The sequence below is a fragment of the Carassius auratus genome, chromosome 34 (genome assembly GCF_003368295.1).
Source record: "Carassius auratus strain Wakin chromosome 34, ASM336829v1, whole genome shotgun sequence".
NCBI classification, from domain to species: domain Eukaryota; kingdom Metazoa; phylum Chordata; class Actinopteri; order Cypriniformes; family Cyprinidae; genus Carassius; species Carassius auratus.
The window spans coordinates 22,029,051-22,046,676 of record NC_039276.1 but is presented as its reverse complement, the minus strand read 5'-3'; the positions used below and the strand labels follow the sequence as shown (position 1 = coordinate 22,046,676).

Below are 17,626 nucleotides of genomic sequence, written 5' to 3'. Positions count from 1 at the left end.
ATACAACCATTCCTGTGTAAATTCATTCATGTTTCAGTATTTCAACAGTCATTTTTTCTCGTTTGTCTGTTAATACAGCAGATGTTGTTGTGATTGAGGAGTGTAGAGAGGTGTTTGTTGTAGAGGTTGCATGTACCTTTGGTTTAGGGTAGGTTACAGAGACCAAATACTTTTGTTATATTTGGCAGTTTAGGACACATACAGGTTGGTTGTAAGAGGGCTTCAACAACTTGGGATGCCCAAAAAGAGGGCCAAACTGCTCCAGGTAGTCCACACACAGGAAATGTTTTCCAGGTAAAATCACACATGTGAAAGAGTCCTAATCACCCGAGTTTCTCTTCAGACCAAAAGAGCCTCAAAGGGGAATGTGTGTGTGTGTGTGTGTGTGTGTGTGAGAGAGAGAGAGAGAGAGAGCTGGCAAACATTTGAGCTTTGACTTCATTCATTCAAAGCTTGGAGCCCAGTCTGTGTGTCTCTCCACAAAATAATACTATTTAGGCTACAGTTCAACTCTGTCTACAGTTGGATTCATTTTATATTGAGTTTTCTCAGACTGATAAAATATAATTAGTGGAGTCCAGTGAGATCCTTTTACTCAAACCCAATCTTTTATTGTTCTTCTCTCACAGTGCTCAGGCTTAATCTGCTTTCACGCTGTCCTACTTCACACATGCATTTAACTCTCTTCATTAATCGAGAGAAGATTTGATAGACTATTTAAAGGGATACTTCAGCCAAAAAAGACAGTTGTCATTGTTTACTCGCATTTTTATGTTGTTCCAAACCCATGTGATTTACTTTCTTTCTTCTTTAGAAGACAAAGGAGAACTGTTCCTAAATGGAGAACGGTTTTGAAAAAAAAATTAAATATAATTTTTTATATGAATTGACATAGGGACTGTCAATCTCCAAGTAAATAAATATCATATAATATAATAATTGACATAGGGACTGTTAATCTCCAAATAAATAATATAATATAATATAATAATTGACATAGGGACTGTCAATCTCCAAATAAATATATAATATAATATAGTATAATAACTAATAAGTAAAATAAAATGTATAAATTATAGTTGAATTGGGAAAATTTTACATTTAATAGTTCACCATAATCAGTCAGAATTTCTGATAAATAAATGATATATTAATAAATAAAAACCTAAGATGTGCCACCCAGGTTTTATTTCTGTATCCTCTCACTTTCTCAGCTGTTATGATATGATATAATATAATAATGGACATAGGGACTGTCAATCTCCAAATAAATTAATAATAAGTAAAATAAAATGTATACAATTATAATTTGAATTATAATTGAAAATTTAGTAGTTCACCATAATCAGAATTTCTGTGGCTGAACAAAATAGATGGATAGATAAATAAATAAATGATATAATAATAAATAAAACATAAGAAGTGCCACTCAGATTTTCTTTCCATATCCTCTCACTTTCTCTAGAATTGTTTGTTATATTTGAGTTTCATATGTTGACTTTTATGATTGTTGCTTGTTTCTGTAGACATCAGTTCATCATATAAATTCATTGTATGCCGTTTTTGTATCAATTTCATTGACTAAAGAATGGGGGAATCTCTAATAAATGTTTGTGTGTGTGTGTGTGTGTGTGCAGTAAATGTTCTGAAGGGATTTTCTCTGTTATATATAAGTGCTGCTGATATTGTGTCAGAAAAGAAGCCCTCCTTTGGCGCGACTAGAGAAGCTGATTCCAGCTTTGATGTTTTGGCTTCGTTGAGCTGTCCAGTGTTATACTGAGCAGTGATCTAGGAAGGGCCCTCATCTTAACAAGATGCACAATAAGCACTCTGAAAGATGATTGTGACGGTTGTGTCTCTGGGCTTTCAGGTGTACAGCACGTTCTCTAACGAAGAGTACGACCGCAGGAACGATGATGTGGATCCTGTGGCGGCTTCTGCCGAGTACGAGCTGGAGAAACGGGTGGAGAAGATGGACGTGTTTCCTGTGGAGATCGAGAAAGGTGAGTCTCTGTGTCTTTCACAAAACACTCCATGATGAAACGCTTCTAAAATTGGTTGATTTAGATTAGAATTGAATACCTTTAAACACAGTATTCTGGGCCTCTGTTGAGTGTTATTTGCTGTAATTGACTTATAGTGTAAGAGAAACATCTGTAATTTCATTTTCATGCTGAATTTTCCATTTCACTGAACCTTAGGATTAAACTACTGTAGCTTTAAATGTTTGGTCCCATTAATGGGCAAAAATAGGTCCATCGTCAGCAGTGTAGAGATGTATAAAGCGCAGGTCGAGCAAAAAATAAAGTCGCTCTCAATCCAATTGGCTAGCATCTTTGCATGTGAAATGATTACAGACATCACTGCAAAGATGCTGGACTCTGTATATACTGGTGGTCATACGTTAAAGAATTAATGTTTAAGTCATTGTCGATTTTTCTGATTCTGTTTTTGGTTTAATTGCAATAAATGATCTGTTTGGGGAGGAAAGTAAGTCAGAATGAAATCGATGAAGACCTGCTCTTTCTTTTCTCTCTGTGTAGGTGATAAAGGGCTGGGGATCAGTATTATCGGGATGGGTGTTGGGGCAGACCAGGGTCTGGAGAAACTGGGCATCTTCGTCAAGACTATCATGCAGGACGGCGCTGCAGAGAGAGATGGGAGGTGAGCTCCTCAGATTAATCAAAAGATGGTTGCTTTATGAGACGTATGAAACATTCAGTACTGCTTTTGTCACTCTAACATCATCATGGACATCATTGTCTGTTCCAGGATCCAGGTGAATGATCAGATTGTGGAGGTGGATAGCATCAGTCTGGTTGGTGTGACGCAACTCTTTGCTGCGACCATCCTCAAGAACACGAAGGGAACTGTCAGGTTGGTCCTGCTCTGTCTAAAATACATTCAGTCTGGATAGTTTAGTGTGTCATTAGGTGCTGTATGAAATCTCCACAAATGTCATCAAAGATGTCTTTATTTCTTATAGTCTTGTGTTGTCAGACTTTTGCCGATGTAATGTTGTTGGCACCACATCATAACTGGCCTCAAACACTGTACAAATAGATAGGATTGGACCATCTGACTGCCATGTGAAGTGACCTAGCATACAGTAGCTGTTGTTTGTACATGATGAAAGAGGCAAGCCATGAGAACTGAAGTCAGAAACAGAAGTAGCAACAGATTTTGTCTGTATTTTAACATAAGGTGGGACTATATATGTCTGTTTGTTTACTGGATTTTGAGATGTGGTTGTTGCACTCAAAGAGAGCCTGGAGAAGTCTGTCATTTCACTGGAAGGTTGACTTAAGGCAGTTTGATTGAAAATGACGACCTCAAAAATGGATAAATCGTCAATACCGTGCATTTTGAAAACAGATAGGGTGACTTTTCATTTTATACTAACTTTAAATCAGTTTTATTATTAACTCGCATGCAATATATAACTACACAGTTGCTAGTTATGTAATCAAAAAACAAATGATTTTAATTTATGATATAGTTTTGGGATAGTAAAAACTTTTTAAAGGATTTACCCAAAAAGGAATGTTCTGTCATTATTTACTTACCAAATCAAGAAGATATTTTGAAGTAAGTTGCTGGTAGCCATTGACTTCCATAGCATTTGGAAGTAAATAGCTACCGACTTTGTTACCAACATTCTTCTAAATAATTTCTATTTACCGTATGCAAATCAGTCCCCACAGATAAACATAGAAATCTAAGTCAAATGTGTAAACTCTGGAGTGAAATATACATATGTCTGCCCCAACAGTCCAAACAAAGTGAACGATTATATAACCAGCATTTTAGCGTTTATAGCCTGAAAACAACAACAACAACAAAATTGAGTCGTAATATATGTGGTGAGGACTTCACTGTTCTCATAGAATATGTTTAGCTGTAGTTCAATCATGACCACTCAGAATTGGTTTAGCATGTTTATGTATGGATATGTTTAGGTATCTTTTGTATTTATCAGGCCAGATCTGCTTCACGTGCTGCCGCAGAGCAAATATGGACTTGCTACTGCTAGAGATACACAACTGATTAAACAGGCATACATAAATCCTAGACAGGTGGAGCTGGGGGAGGTGGAGGGTTTCTGTGCTTTAGGACCAGCTTGCAGCGATCACTGAAATTGACAATTTAAATGGTGAGCAAGCAATCTCACTGGCTGCAGAAGGTAGCTCTCCATGAGCAGGTTTGGAGACCCATGCACTGGGCTAGGAGTTCACCACATGCAAATAAACAATGCACACACTCACACAGGCTCCGTTGTTTCCTCTCTACCTGATGTCAGCAGATCAGTAAATGCTACAGACGTAATCATCCCTGTTTCCGCCTTGCTCACCTGTCAATGTGCAGGTTTCTGATTGGCCGAGAGAAGCCAGGTACTCAGAGTGAGGTGGCCCGACTGATCAGTGAGACCCTCGAGCAGGAACGGCAGCAGCAGGAGGACGACACATACGAGCAGTCCACTGAAGAGGTCAGTCAAACACAAAGCCCCTGCTTACTCATTGTACACGTTTGGCTCCGTATCAATATGATTTAGTTTGTTCCTATGCATTTCAATTAGTATTTCCAAAAGACTCAGTGCATTTATTATAAACTCATAAATAGATGGGGTACCAATTTGCTTGCATCCTCAGTTAGAGCTTTACAGTGTCAATGAAGAAACATGCATTGGTGTAGTTACAACCAGTGTTGGGTGTAATGCATTACCAAATACTTACTGTAATTCAATTGATGTCTATCTTTGTATTGTTCAGCTGGTTGAGGTTGATTTGAAATTTAGAAAGCAATTAGTAATAATAAATAATGCAATACTTTTTAGAAAGAGTAATTAGTACAGTAATTTAATTACACTGTTAATTACTTCTGCTAGTTACTGTTTTAAGGTAACTTACCAACACATGCTCAGCATCTATACCAGCAAGGGCTAACTGGACCATGCTAACTAGCTAAATTGGTCCAGACGTACCTTTTTGAGTTTATTTGGATCTTTGGTTGTCAGAGGGTTTTAAGGAGCGTTCACATTTACCGTTGCTCTGTGAAATCCATTTCAATAGTAATGAAATCCATTTGAATCCATTGCTCTTTTTTTTTTGAGCAATGGATTGCTCATTTGACCGCACGTTTAGACTGGAATCCTGCACTGATGAGTTAAAGAAACACCTTCAGACTTTTATTAGACATGCTGTAAATTCATCAGAACAGCTTTGTTGAATGTTCACACGTACAGTATGCAAAAAATATGTAAAAATCCACCATGTTGAATGAGGAAACGGATTCGTGAGTCTATTTAAAATCGAAGTGGGATTTATACCTGCTCAGGAATGTGAAGCTTGTGAATTCTGAAAGGCTAATGTTTCACCAGTGGTTTTTCACTATACTTGGGTTCATTTATAAGCTGTTTTCTCAACGCCATGACAGGACGAGCACTACGAGGATGAGGAGGAAGGGGGGGAGGATGGCATCCTCGATTCGAGTTTCGGCAGGAGGAATGTGGAAGTGTACGATTTGCCCGAGAGCGAAGAAATGTTCTTGCCGTCAAACATGGATGACACTCAACTAACGTTCAGATTTAAAGAGGTAACAGACCTTTCCTTGCTTTTCACTTTCTATAATAGATTGCCGTTAATGATTTCCATGTGTATTCTGTTTTAATTTCAGCTCCAGATAAAACACACTATTGCAGAAGCCGAAGTAGATGAACTGAAAGAGAGAGTAAGAACTTCTGAACCTTCTTATCCATTTATATCAAACATACAGCAGTCCCCGTGTGTTTGAACTGATCAGGTTCTGTTGATGCTGTAGTTGAGAGAGTCGTCAGAGGAGCGTGCGGCGTGGGAAGAGAGGGAAGCTCAGTTAGAGAGGAGCGTTCAGGAGAACTCGGAGAGAATCGCTCAGATGGAGAAGAACTGGCTGGAGGCTCAGGCTCTCTGTAAGAGCATCAACGAACAGCTCAACGACACGCAGAGCCAATATGAAGCGCTGGATATAAAATACAGCAAAGCCAAGAAACTGCTCAAGGACTATCAGCAGAAGTGAGTGCTGACATCAGAAATAAGCTTTCCATTAGTGGAGATTTAATTGTATGCAATAACGGTATGTCTTCAAAACTCTCAGTAAAGTCTGCAGTTTGCATGGACTTGTTTTTGTATTTTTTTTTTATGTTGGTCTAATATATGTACTAATCAAGAGAGCACTTACATGCATTGCACTTTCCACTTTTATTCCAATATTCTGAGTGTTTTTACAGAGGTGTCTTCATGTGTCATTTATCAGATTTATATAACATTTTATTCTTAAAACATGGTGATCAAAACTGATTTGTACTGATTTATGGAGTGATGAAAGATCTCCAACAATTTAAAATTAAAGTAAAAAAAAATGATGGTCTTCATCCAGTGTTCAGATTTCTGCTCTGGAAATGTATGCACAATTTATGCATATTTAATGAGATTGTGAATTATTTGCATATCTAAACAAACCTTCTGATTGGCTGGTTGTGTGTGTTGCAGAGAGGCGGAGTATGAGCAGAGGGAGGAGGAGTTAAGGAGAACTCTGGAAGAGAGAGAGGCGAAATATAAAATAGAGATAGAGGATCTGCAGCGCAGGGTGAGAATTAACAAACCTCATTTGAATTGGACTCGCACACATAAATCTTTCATTTTCTCTGATTGCTTCATTTCAATCTGTCTCTGTGTAGCTGGCGAAGCTTGAGTCTGCTCATCATGAGCCTCCACTGTCAGGCAGTAAGTCAGCAGATTCGATTCTGCTGGGTAAGTGAACCATCTCAATGCTTTTCAATGGCTGTCTAAATCCAAGAATGATCAATGTGATTGTGAGATCATGCTGAGCCCAGACTGGAGTTATTAGACAATGGGCTAGTGTTCATATTTATTGCATAATTATACCGACAACTAAATATGTCTGCATCAAGCATGCATCCTGTTAGTTCCATCTGTGCAAACGTTAGCACGTTAATTAAAAAAAAAAGAGTTTATTTTACTACAATATGCACATGAAAGTTTCTGTAACTGTACAAAGTACAACTCTTGTTGTAACCAAAAAAATAAAATAATAATAAATTATGGTTGGTCTGAGATGGACATTCAAATCAAAGTAGACAGGTATTACTGTTCAAGGTCAGTTTTATTTGTATAGCACCTTAGAATAACATGATTTAAGGCCAAGGTGCTTCACAGTGGACAATAACAAAATAACAATCAAACACAAGAGTTTTCAAATTAACATCTGAATCTATAAGAAAAATAGACCAAATTTTAAATGAAAACCCAATGAAATTATGAATGAAGTAAGCTAATATAGCCAAGTTATGGGCAGGTCTGAGAGAAAAGGTAATTTTCAAGCATGATTTAAAAGCAGGTAGTTAAGTCTCCAGAAGGACTGTTATCCATCGTCAGTAGTGTAGAGGTGAACAGTGTTCACATAGGAGTCGCTTTCAAACCAAGCAGATTTCTGCTGGGACTACAGCGAGTTCACTTGACCCCGAGCAGTAATTCATTTAAAGGATCGCTCAGTCAGTTCCCCATGAATTGTTGTCCAGGAGCGGACTGGAGTGAGGTGGTTCCTGAGACGGAGCGTTTGGACACCAGCGCCCATCGTGCAAAGGCCCAGCTGTCCCAGAGAAACAAACGACAGCCGCCGTCCCGCAGTAAACTCAAAGAGACGCTCAGCTCCCCAACGAGAAGCCCACAGGTCACACAGAGCTTGAGAAATCCACGGCAATTGACTGCTGTAAAAAAATCCAAAACATCCATTTTAAACAACAACTTGTCTTGTCTGTTTTCAGGGTGATGATGAGAGTCAGTCTGTGAGTCCCGAGTCTCCTCCGACTCGTAGGAGATCGTTCCAGGAGAGTTTGTCCCTGCCGGTCGCCATATCTTCTCCTGCCAACCACCCTAAGGATGAAGGTTCTGTTACGAGCAGCAGCCAATCAGTCCAGAGGGATCCTCAAGACCCCGCCCTCTCCTCCCCTAAAGACTCCTCCCCCTCCAGCTCCCTACGGAATGTAAAGAAGAGAGAGTCCAAAGGCAAGGGCAAAGAGGTCAAAGGTAACAAGCTGGATTTAGGATCCTAGAAGAATGGTGCTTTTTACAATAGATGTGATCTCCGCAACAGCAATGGGATTAAAAATACTTCTTGTTTAGTATAGATGTTGTTGGTTGGACATGGTTCCTTCGATCATAATTTAGAGTCTATATAACAAATCTGAAATCTATAGAAATGCCTGGTAAGTGTAACAAACTACAGGCTAATAATCAGTAGTAATTTGGCAAAATAATTGTTTTAGATGTTTTTTGTAAATATGTATTTTAAAGCGTTAATTTAAAGCATGATAATTGTTAAAAAGTAAAATACGTGCCAAGAAGCGCGTCTAATGGTAGTGCAAACAATACTGATGGCAATTATTTGCATATCCCAACTGTTTTTCCTGACATAATTCACTAAAGAAATGTTTAAAAAAGCACAAACGTGACTCAGTTTGGATGGGACGATATGCATCCAAACTATGGCTGAAGCGGAGACATTTCTTATATATGCTGCAATAATCACTTGAAAATGAAGTGCTATGAATCCATGTTAGCCTGGCCATCAGATGTGTGTCAGTGTTTGTGTTCTGATATAATTATTCTCTTTATTTCAGAAGAGTCCAATGATGCAGCTGGAAAAGCCAAAAGAAGATTCCCAGATTTCGGGTAGGTGCAAAATTCCCCACCTTTAGCATTTTCCAGCGTAAGTAAATGAGCATCTGAGTTGTTGAGTTCTTATTGTAAATTCATTTTGGATTGTGTTGTTGTTTCATTGAATGCGTTTTCTGATAGTGGTTTAAGGAAATCAGGAGGCAAGGGGAAGAAGCTAAGCAAAGAAGCTAAGAGGGCGTCAATGGACAGCAGGTACACACTCACAAACATACACCGTGAAGGTGATAGGACAATTTTACACTTCATCTTTTAATGTGGATCCAAATCTGTTTGACATTAGTTGTCAGTGTGAAAGCGGTTTTCCTCTGTTAGGAACCACATATGTACTCCCGTGTACTTTTACCTATTGGTTAGTGCAAAACAGGCTAAACAACAACAAAAAAGTTGGCATCAGAATGCATTTCTCATTGCTTTCTGTACGCAGACCTTGCATGTTTCTCTCCCCGTGTCTCAATGTGTTGTGTTGTAGGGGTTCAGCGGAGTTACTGGATGAGTCAAGGGCCCAAGTCTCCCCTTCAGAGTCCGTGACCTCCATCCCCACCTGCATGCCCTTCTCCTGGTTTGGAGAGAAAGACAAAGAGCGCTCATCCAGCAGTCTCCCACACACCACTGCAGACGCCAGCATACACAGCCACAGCTCCAAAAACAAGGTGACAACCACTTCTCTCTCTCTCTCTCAGAGCACTTCTGCCCCAGGATTGATCCTCTTGCCAGAACTATTATAGATCTTCAGATGAATTGAATTGACTTGAGTATGTATGACTACAGCTTTATTTATAAAACGGTTATCTTAATGTGTGGAATCTCGTCATTTATATTACTCTTAATATCTTGACCCTGGCAGTTGTAGAGCGAAATAATATGAATATTTGGCACTTTCCACAAATAGGGTTATATGAGCTGTTTTCTCTCTCTTTTTTGTTTATTTTTAGCTGTAAACATTTAAAGAAGCAAAAATATCTAACAAAAGTGATTAAATTAAGACATTGGATGCTTGAAACTAGATAGTATCTATTCTAAATGAATCACGTTACGTAATAGTTCAGTTTTAATGCTTCTCACAATAAAAACATGCGCTTTAAAAAGAGGTCAAGGGACATTATATTATATGGTATTCATTAAAAATGTCAATGCACATTACTTGTACAAAGGTTTGGGGGCAGGAAGATTATTTTTTATGTTTTTGCAATAAGTCTGTTATGTTTACCAAGGCTGCCATTCATTTGATCAAAAATACAGTAATATTGTGAAATATTAAACTTTAAATAACAGTTTTCTACTGTAATATATTAAAATGTAATTTCTTCCTTTAATCAAAGCTGTATTTCCAGCATCATTCCTCCAGTCTTCAGTGTCACATGATCTTCAGAAATCATTCTGATATTAGAAATATATGATTAATGCTTTAGAAACATTTCTGATTATTGCCAATGTTAAAAAGCAGTTTCTTCTTTGAAAAAAGAAAAAGTTCAAAAGATCATATCATTGTAATAATTTATTTGTTAACAGTTTAAATTGTTAAAGTCATTTTTTAATTAATTTAATGCATCCTTGCTGAATAAAAGTATTTAGTAAAAAAAAAAAAAAAAATCTGACGGATCCTAAGTTTTGAACAGTAGTGTGTGTGTGGACGCCTTATCTAGTGCTGATCATTTCTAGTTAAACTGAGTCAAACGGAAGAACAAACCAGCTTTCTGCCAAGCACACGACAAAACTAAATAATAAACACTACAAACATTGGACATCCAGCTGGACTTGCTTTAGTTTGTTTGTAATTGTGAGTTGCTAAGGAGGAAGTAGCGTGGAAATGCTCTGGGCTGAACCCTGCATCCATACGGTTGTGATCATTCATCAGGCTTGAGCCGAACAGACTGGGACCTCTTTGAGACCTCTCTGTTTCATCAGCTCCAGCTGAAGTACGTTTGGTAAAGCTTTCAGACAGTGATGTCATGTTATTAACACCTTTTCCCAAACAGACAAACCTCTCCTGGTCTTCTCTGTTCAGTCGCTCCTTAGATTTGGTACAGTATATTTTCTCTTATAAACGCTCATAGATGTCAAATTTCATCTAGCAATGTAGTGAAACTCTAGATGAATATTAAACCTAATATGTTGAGCTTTAATATATTTCTATCACATTAGTTTTGTTGAATGCAGTGCACTAGATGCATGATGCTGATTTGAGCAAGTGATGTTTTTTTTTTTTTTTTTTTTTAGCTTTTCAGGCTTTTGTTGTCAAATCAACATGTGTAGATGCATTACACTGCTTATCTGGTTTAGTCAACACAGTCTCATGGCAATTCATAACTATTTTACATAACTGTTATCTCATTCGTATGTTTTTGTACGATCTACTTCTACTCCGGTGATGGTTGGGTTTATGGGTGGACCTTCAGGCCTGCTTTTTTTTTTTTCATCGTACAAATTCATATGAAATGTCCACCTCATGAAATAGTTATGTATTCATGTGAGATCGGGTTGGGTTTAGTATGTCTATTTGTCTTGTGCTGTTACAGTGTGTTGTAGTTGTAGGTAGGTGGTGGTTGATCGATGTGAGTTATAAATACCCAATATAATGCAATATTAATAGTAATGGCTTGACAATGTTAATTACACTATTGTAATTTGTCCCTTTTTTAATGAACTGATTTCAACAGCTCAATCTTATTTGAGTGTTGATTATTATAACAAAAAATAAATAGCAATTGAATTTGTATATTTTGGACATGTTAATGTAAATTTTAACATTTAATATTATAGTAATGTACTATGGAAGCCCGTTTCCGCCACTGAATAAAAAATAAAACAAGGAAATTGCGACTTTTTATCTCATAATTTATTCTCAGGATAAAAATAAATCTCAGATTTCATATATTGCAATTCTGACTTAACAACATGAAATTGCAAGTTATAAAGTCAAAATTCTGAGCTTTTTTCTTGCAAAAGGAAGTTCATATCTCGCAATTCTGACTTTATAATTCGCAATTTTGACTTTATAACTTGCAATTCTGACATTATAACTAGTAATTCTGACTTTATAAATCACAATTTTGACTTAACTTGCAATTGCGAGTATATATCATGAATTCTTACTTTAACTCCCAATTCTGACTTTATAACTTGCAATTCTGACATTATAAGTACAAATTTTGATTTTAACTTACAATTGCAAATTTATATCATGCAATTCTGACTTTATAACTCGCAATTGTGACTTTATAACTTGCAGTTGCAACATTTTTTTTTTATAACATGCAATTCTGACTTTATATCATGCAATTCTAACATTATAACTTTTTATTCTGATATTATAACTCGCAATTGTGTTTATAACTCGCAATTCTGACGTTATATAATGCAATTCTGACTTTATATCATGCAATTCTGACTTAACTCGCAATTGTTTATTACTCGCAATTCTGACTTGATAACTCACAATTCTGAATATAACTCACGATTTTGACTGAACTCGCAATTGCGAGTTATAATACATAAGGGTTCAAGAAAATATTGATACACGTGAGTATCGCAATATTTCGTTTGGCAATACTGTATCGATTCTCAAAACGGAATATGGATACTTAAAAAAAAAAAAATCATACAAGATTCATGGCAGTTATTTCATTGTGAATATACATCTCTGAACAAATCCTTAGTGACAGGAAATACTAGCATTTTGGCACGCCACTTATATTAACGTTAATGTAGTTCGCTGCTAGTAATGGAGGATGAAAGAATTGTCCCAGTTCATGTTTCGGTGTACAAAGCTGAAGTGTGCCGTCATTTGGGCTTTTATGGTGATGGAGTGCAGCCAGAGACGGGAGGGTCGCCCCGCAGCTGCAGCTTTCTCTCATTTTGGGGGCGTTTTGTGCGGTTGGTGTGGTGCTTGCGTCGTGATTTTGGTGATACCACGCAGAACATAAATACAAACTGTAAAACCTGTAAAAAAAAAAAAAGGTTTAACATTTGTATTTATTGTTTTGTTTTCTTTAGGAATTACGTAAGCACTTTGTTTTTAATTTGTATTAAGCAGATGCAATTATTTTATTCAGATCAAAATGTTATGATACTGTAGGTTACAATTGTAAACTTCAATCAATCAATCAATCACCTTTATTTATATAGTGCTTTAAACAAAATACATTGCGCCAAAGCACTGAACAACATTCATTTGGAAAACAGTGTCTCAATAATGCAAAATGATAGTTAAAGGCAGTTCATCATTGAATTCATTGATGTCATCTCTGTTCAGTTGAAATAGTGTCTGTTTTAATTTGCAATCAAGTCAACGATATCGCTGTAGATGAAGTGACCCCAACTAAGCAAGCCAGAGGCGACAGCGGCAAGGAACCGAAACTCCATCGGTGACAGAATGGAGAAAAAAACCTTGGGAAAAACCAGGCTCAGTTGGGGGGCCAGTTCTCCTCTGACCAGACGAAACCAGTAGTTCAATTCCAGGCTGCAGCAAAGTCAGATTGTGCAGAAGAATCATCTGTTTCCTGTGGTCTTGTCCTGGTGCTCCTCTGAGACAAGGTCTTTACAGGGGATCTGTATCTGGGGCTCTAGTTGTCCTGGTCTCCGCTGTCTTTCAGGGCAGTAGAGGTCCTTTCTAGGTGCTGATCCACCATCTGGTCTGGATACGTACTGGATCCGGGTGACTGCAGTGACTATCTGATCTGGACACAGACTGGATCTGGTGGCCACGGTGACCTCGGAACAAGAGAGAAACAGACAAATATTAGCGTAGATGCCATTCTTCTAATGATGTAGAAAGTACGGTGTTATGTGAAACAGTGAACCTTTTAAGCAGGGTCTAAAAATATATATGGTATTTTTATAGAATACATTTTATATGTATTTAAATAAAAGATCCTGCAAGCACTTTAATTTAACCCCCTTTACTCGTACTGCAGAAACAGTGGTTCAATAAGGTTGAATGTTACAGGGACTGATTATTGCAAATGCAGATCCCACTGTGTTCTGGTTAAATATTTTTATTTATTTATTTATTGCTAAGGTTTGCATATGGTGGTGTGTTCTTAATTACAGCTTTCCTAAAAATATACCCAATTCCTAAAATAAGAAATATCCCAATATATCGCCTTGCTTACAGTATTGCTACATATCGTATCACAACCCCTGTATCGTGATACTGTATGTACCGTACCGTCAGATTTTTTGGCAATACACAGCCCTAATAATATCATGCAATTCTGACTTTATATCATGCAATTCTGACTTTACTACTCACAATTCTGACTTTATTACTTGCAATTGCGAGTTATAAAGTCAGAATTGCGAGATATGTACTTCCAAATCTGAGAAAAAAAAAGTCTGAATTGTGAGATAAAAAGTCACAATTACCTTGTTTTATTTGTTATTTAGTGGCGGTTAATGGGCTTTTATAATATACCAACTGATCATTTTGTTGGGAGATTTTTCCTTAACTTTAGATATACTGTAGCTGATACTGTATTTAACCAAATGAATCGAGATCAAAATCAGATGAATCGCTCTCGTGAATCAGAATCAAAGTGATTCATGAAATCTGTGTAAAATCCAGTGTCTACCTTTAAATAACTAATATTTCTTATAACTCAGAATATTTGAAAACAGATCATGTCTGCTTGCAGAAGATTACCCAAATGTTTGTTGATTGATCAGTCTGGTCAGTGTATCGGTCTGACACTTAAAGTAGTATTTCTATTCATTTTGAAGGACTGTTGATATTGTAACACTCGCCGACAGGTTCTTTTCCCTAAAGATCATTCTTTTGGGGTAAATCGCTGAAATTTCCCCAGTTTTCATGTTTGGGTAACAAATCCCGCTCTCTGTACCCCTTCCAGAGTTTGTCAGTGCTAGATGATTCGAACCCCAGCAGTCCAACTTCCGACTTTTCTGGGCTGGTGGCGGAGCCCAACCTGTCGGGCCGCTCTCATACCTTAACCTTCTCCTCCAGCGAGGTGAGTGCAGATCAGACATGACGCTCTCACCGCCGTTCGTTTGTATGGGTTTCCTGTGGCCATCTGGAAGGTCAAGTATTGTCTTGTGCCTCCCGCCCCTTCGCTCGTGTAGTTCCTGTGTTATTTTTAGCTCGAAGCACTGCGGGTGTGTGTGTGTGCTGATGGCGTTCCCCGTTTGTTTTCCTGTGGCTGCTCTCAGTAGTGTTTGTTTTGCATGACCCAGAGGATCAGATGCATGCATCATGTGTGTCAGAAGTTCTGTGCACAGAAATCATGCATTCACCTTCATTATATTCTACAGTTATCAAAAAGTACCATGGTATTAATATGTTCTAAGTTTCTAGGAGCGTGAGATTCACCTGGCTGCTATATATGTGTTTGTATTAGATGCTGGATGATGAGGAGCCTTGCTCTGGAGGGAAGGAGTATCACTGGCAGAACCGTCCCGTCTCTGATTGGACGTCCCAGCAGGTGTGTCATTGGCTGATGGGTATGAACATGGATCAGTACACACCTGAGTTCAGCACACAGGCCATCGATGGACAGCAGCTCCTCAACCTGGACAGTGACAGACTCAAGGTGAGCAAGCGGGATGTGCTCTCATAGATGGATATATCTGGAAGAGAACTGACATCAACGAGGCATTAGTGCCGCCTTAAATGCATCTGTTTGTATTGTAATTAGAAATATCTTTATTTTGGTTGATTTTGAATACTTGCATATTACAGTGGCTCTTTTTAAAAGATGGATATGATTATATGATTAAAGCTTTGTGATAAAAAAATAAATAAAGGAAACTGTTGTGTATACACTGAAACCTATGGAAACCCGTTTCTGCCACTGAATATTTTTTTTAAAGGTTATTGTGACTCTTTTCAGTTGAGATAAAAACTCGCAATTCTGAATTTTGTTTCTTGTAATTGTTTATATCGTTCTTCTGAGAAAAAAAGTCAGAATTGTGAGATTTAAAGGTCGCAATTACCTTTTTTTTTTTTTTTTATCCAGTGGTGTAGACGGGCTTCCATAGAAACTGGCACGAATCATCATTTGGATGACTTTTTCTTTTTTCAAAAAAAAAATGTCATGCACCAATTTAAAATTGTAAAATCATTCATAAAGTGACGCTTAATTGTATTTTGTCATCTGGTGACACTGTAATGAAATGCTCTCCACAGGCTCTGGGCATTTCCAGTCAGAGTGACCGAGCCACAATCAAGAAGAAACTGAAGGAGATGAAGAAAGCACAAGAGAAGATGGAGAAACAGCGGGAAAAGCGTGAGAAGGAGGCCAGACGCAGCGGACGTCTGCCAGCCAGCACTGACTCTGTGTGCTGATGATCTTCAGATTCTTCATCTTTTCACTTTATTTCTCCACACACTCCAGCTCCTCCCACACGTATGATCCGTTCTAGAGGAGTTGTTTTGAATGAATTCGGTCAGTAACTCGTTAATAAGTCAAGGCGGTCATCCGGAAACACTAATGAAGCTGCTTACGAGACCACTTTCACTCTCTTCAGTTCAGTCTGTGCAGCACAAACATGCACATGCTCATCTGAAGGCAGTGAATTTGCTAAGGAAAGTGTTTACAGACCGTACCTGATTTTGGGTGTGGGGCCTTCACTGTAAAAATTACGTAGTATTTTGTTTTTCTTTCAGTAAAATCTCTCAATAGTTCTTGCATAAGAAGAGATCAATTACATATTCAGACAGATTCAGCCAGATCAGAGAATGAAAAAAAAAGAATTGGTTAAATGTTTATTTTTGTTGTTGTTGTTTTTGCTACAAGCTTAAATTCCCAGTGAACAAATTGCATTTAATTCAAGATACATCTGAAACAAATCTTTATCTATATTCTTCTCAAGTAATTGTGTTTTAAGGACATTTTTACTGGAAAACAAGACAAAATACGAATATTTTTGCAGTGTTCAGTGTAATAAGTGAGAATTCTTTTTTTTTTTTTTTTTTACTTTTGGACTAGCTTAAAAAATAAATATAGCGGTCCAATTTATAGCAGACCAAAACTTTTATTAGTTTTAATTTTATTTTATATCGAATTACTGCAGGGGACATTAAATAAAACAAATTTGCAAAGGGATATATAAATATTTAGATGCTTATTTTACAACGTCTAACAATAGCGAATAGTGCTTTTAAAAAGATTTCTTCTTGTATTTTAGGAGTACTTCTGGCCCGTGGTGCTAAGCGGGTCATTTTGCTGGATCCTTGTACAGTTGAGTGATATTAATTGAGCACTATATTTTTACTGAAACAAAGGGGAACATGGTTTATAAATGTACAAATGAGATATTTTATACATAACTATTAGCATAGCTTTAAGGAAGAGACATTAACGTTTGTACACATTTTCTACTAAGTAGAATAGCTTGTTGGTCAGAACCATTTGGCTAATTCTGAAAAGCAGAGTGAAACTCGAAGTGAAAGGTGTTTGTACATCTCGTTAGTTGTTTTTATTTGGACGGTTACTGCTTTTATATTATGGATATGGTTACAAAAAATACATAATTGTTGCAGAATGTAGTGTAGTTTTATTAGTGGCCATGGCCCAGATTGTGGCAGAGGGTGTAATGTCCTGATTATCATCTGATTTAAGAGTCGTTTTTGTTTTTAAAGAGACGCCACTTTGTGCTCATGTCATTGTGATTCTGTGTCTGTGGTTATATTTTTCTACCTTGTGAAATAGATGATTTTGAACAGACAAAAATCAAGCTTTCTATCTGGCACAAATAAATGCTTTCACCTCTTGACTGTTTTTTTTTTTTCCATTCCAAAATGCGGTTCCCTTCACAGCAGAACTAATTTCAAATGGTAAAAGTGGATAAAGTCTGTTCAGTAACTGCTTAATTACCTATTAAAAAGTAGAAGATTCAGATCTGCACACTAGTGAAGCACTGCTGCTACTTTGTGAATCATT

The 17,626-nt window shown here is 37.3% G+C and overlaps 1 protein-coding gene across 3 annotated transcripts in view; it reads left to right on the top strand.

The window, feature by feature from the left end:
• Positions 1 to 17,459, top strand: part of LOC113053513 (neurabin-1-like) — a 33,727-nt gene extending 16,268 nt beyond the window's left edge. Inside the window, exons 3-20 of one of the 3 annotated variants that reach the window (XM_026218623.1) lie at positions 1,871 to 2,003; positions 2,544 to 2,664; positions 2,773 to 2,877; positions 4,366 to 4,486; positions 5,434 to 5,592; positions 5,674 to 5,727; positions 5,818 to 6,047; positions 6,525 to 6,621; positions 6,713 to 6,785; positions 7,574 to 7,725; positions 7,820 to 8,081; positions 8,675 to 8,726; positions 8,853 to 8,924; positions 9,202 to 9,382; positions 10,709 to 10,753; positions 14,579 to 14,695; positions 15,083 to 15,274; positions 15,871 to 17,459. In XM_026218623.1, coding sequence (XP_026074408.1) covers positions 1,871 to 2,003; positions 2,544 to 2,664; positions 2,773 to 2,877; positions 4,366 to 4,486; positions 5,434 to 5,592; positions 5,674 to 5,727; positions 5,818 to 6,047; positions 6,525 to 6,621; positions 6,713 to 6,785; positions 7,574 to 7,725; positions 7,820 to 8,081; positions 8,675 to 8,726; positions 8,853 to 8,924; positions 9,202 to 9,382; positions 10,709 to 10,753; positions 14,579 to 14,695; positions 15,083 to 15,274; positions 15,871 to 16,029 — 2,325 coding nt within the window. In that variant the 3' untranslated portion in view covers positions 16,030 to 17,459. The remainder of the gene's footprint in view (positions 1 to 1,870; positions 2,004 to 2,543; positions 2,665 to 2,772; positions 2,878 to 4,365; positions 4,487 to 5,433; positions 5,593 to 5,673; positions 5,728 to 5,817; positions 6,048 to 6,524; positions 6,622 to 6,712; positions 6,786 to 7,573; positions 7,726 to 7,819; positions 8,082 to 8,674; positions 8,727 to 8,852; positions 8,925 to 9,201; positions 9,383 to 10,708; positions 10,754 to 14,578; positions 14,696 to 15,082; positions 15,275 to 15,870) is intronic. The other 2 variants (XM_026218624.1, XM_026218625.1) reach the window with 2 other exon arrangements.
• Positions 17,460 to 17,626: the final 167 nt, after the last annotated feature.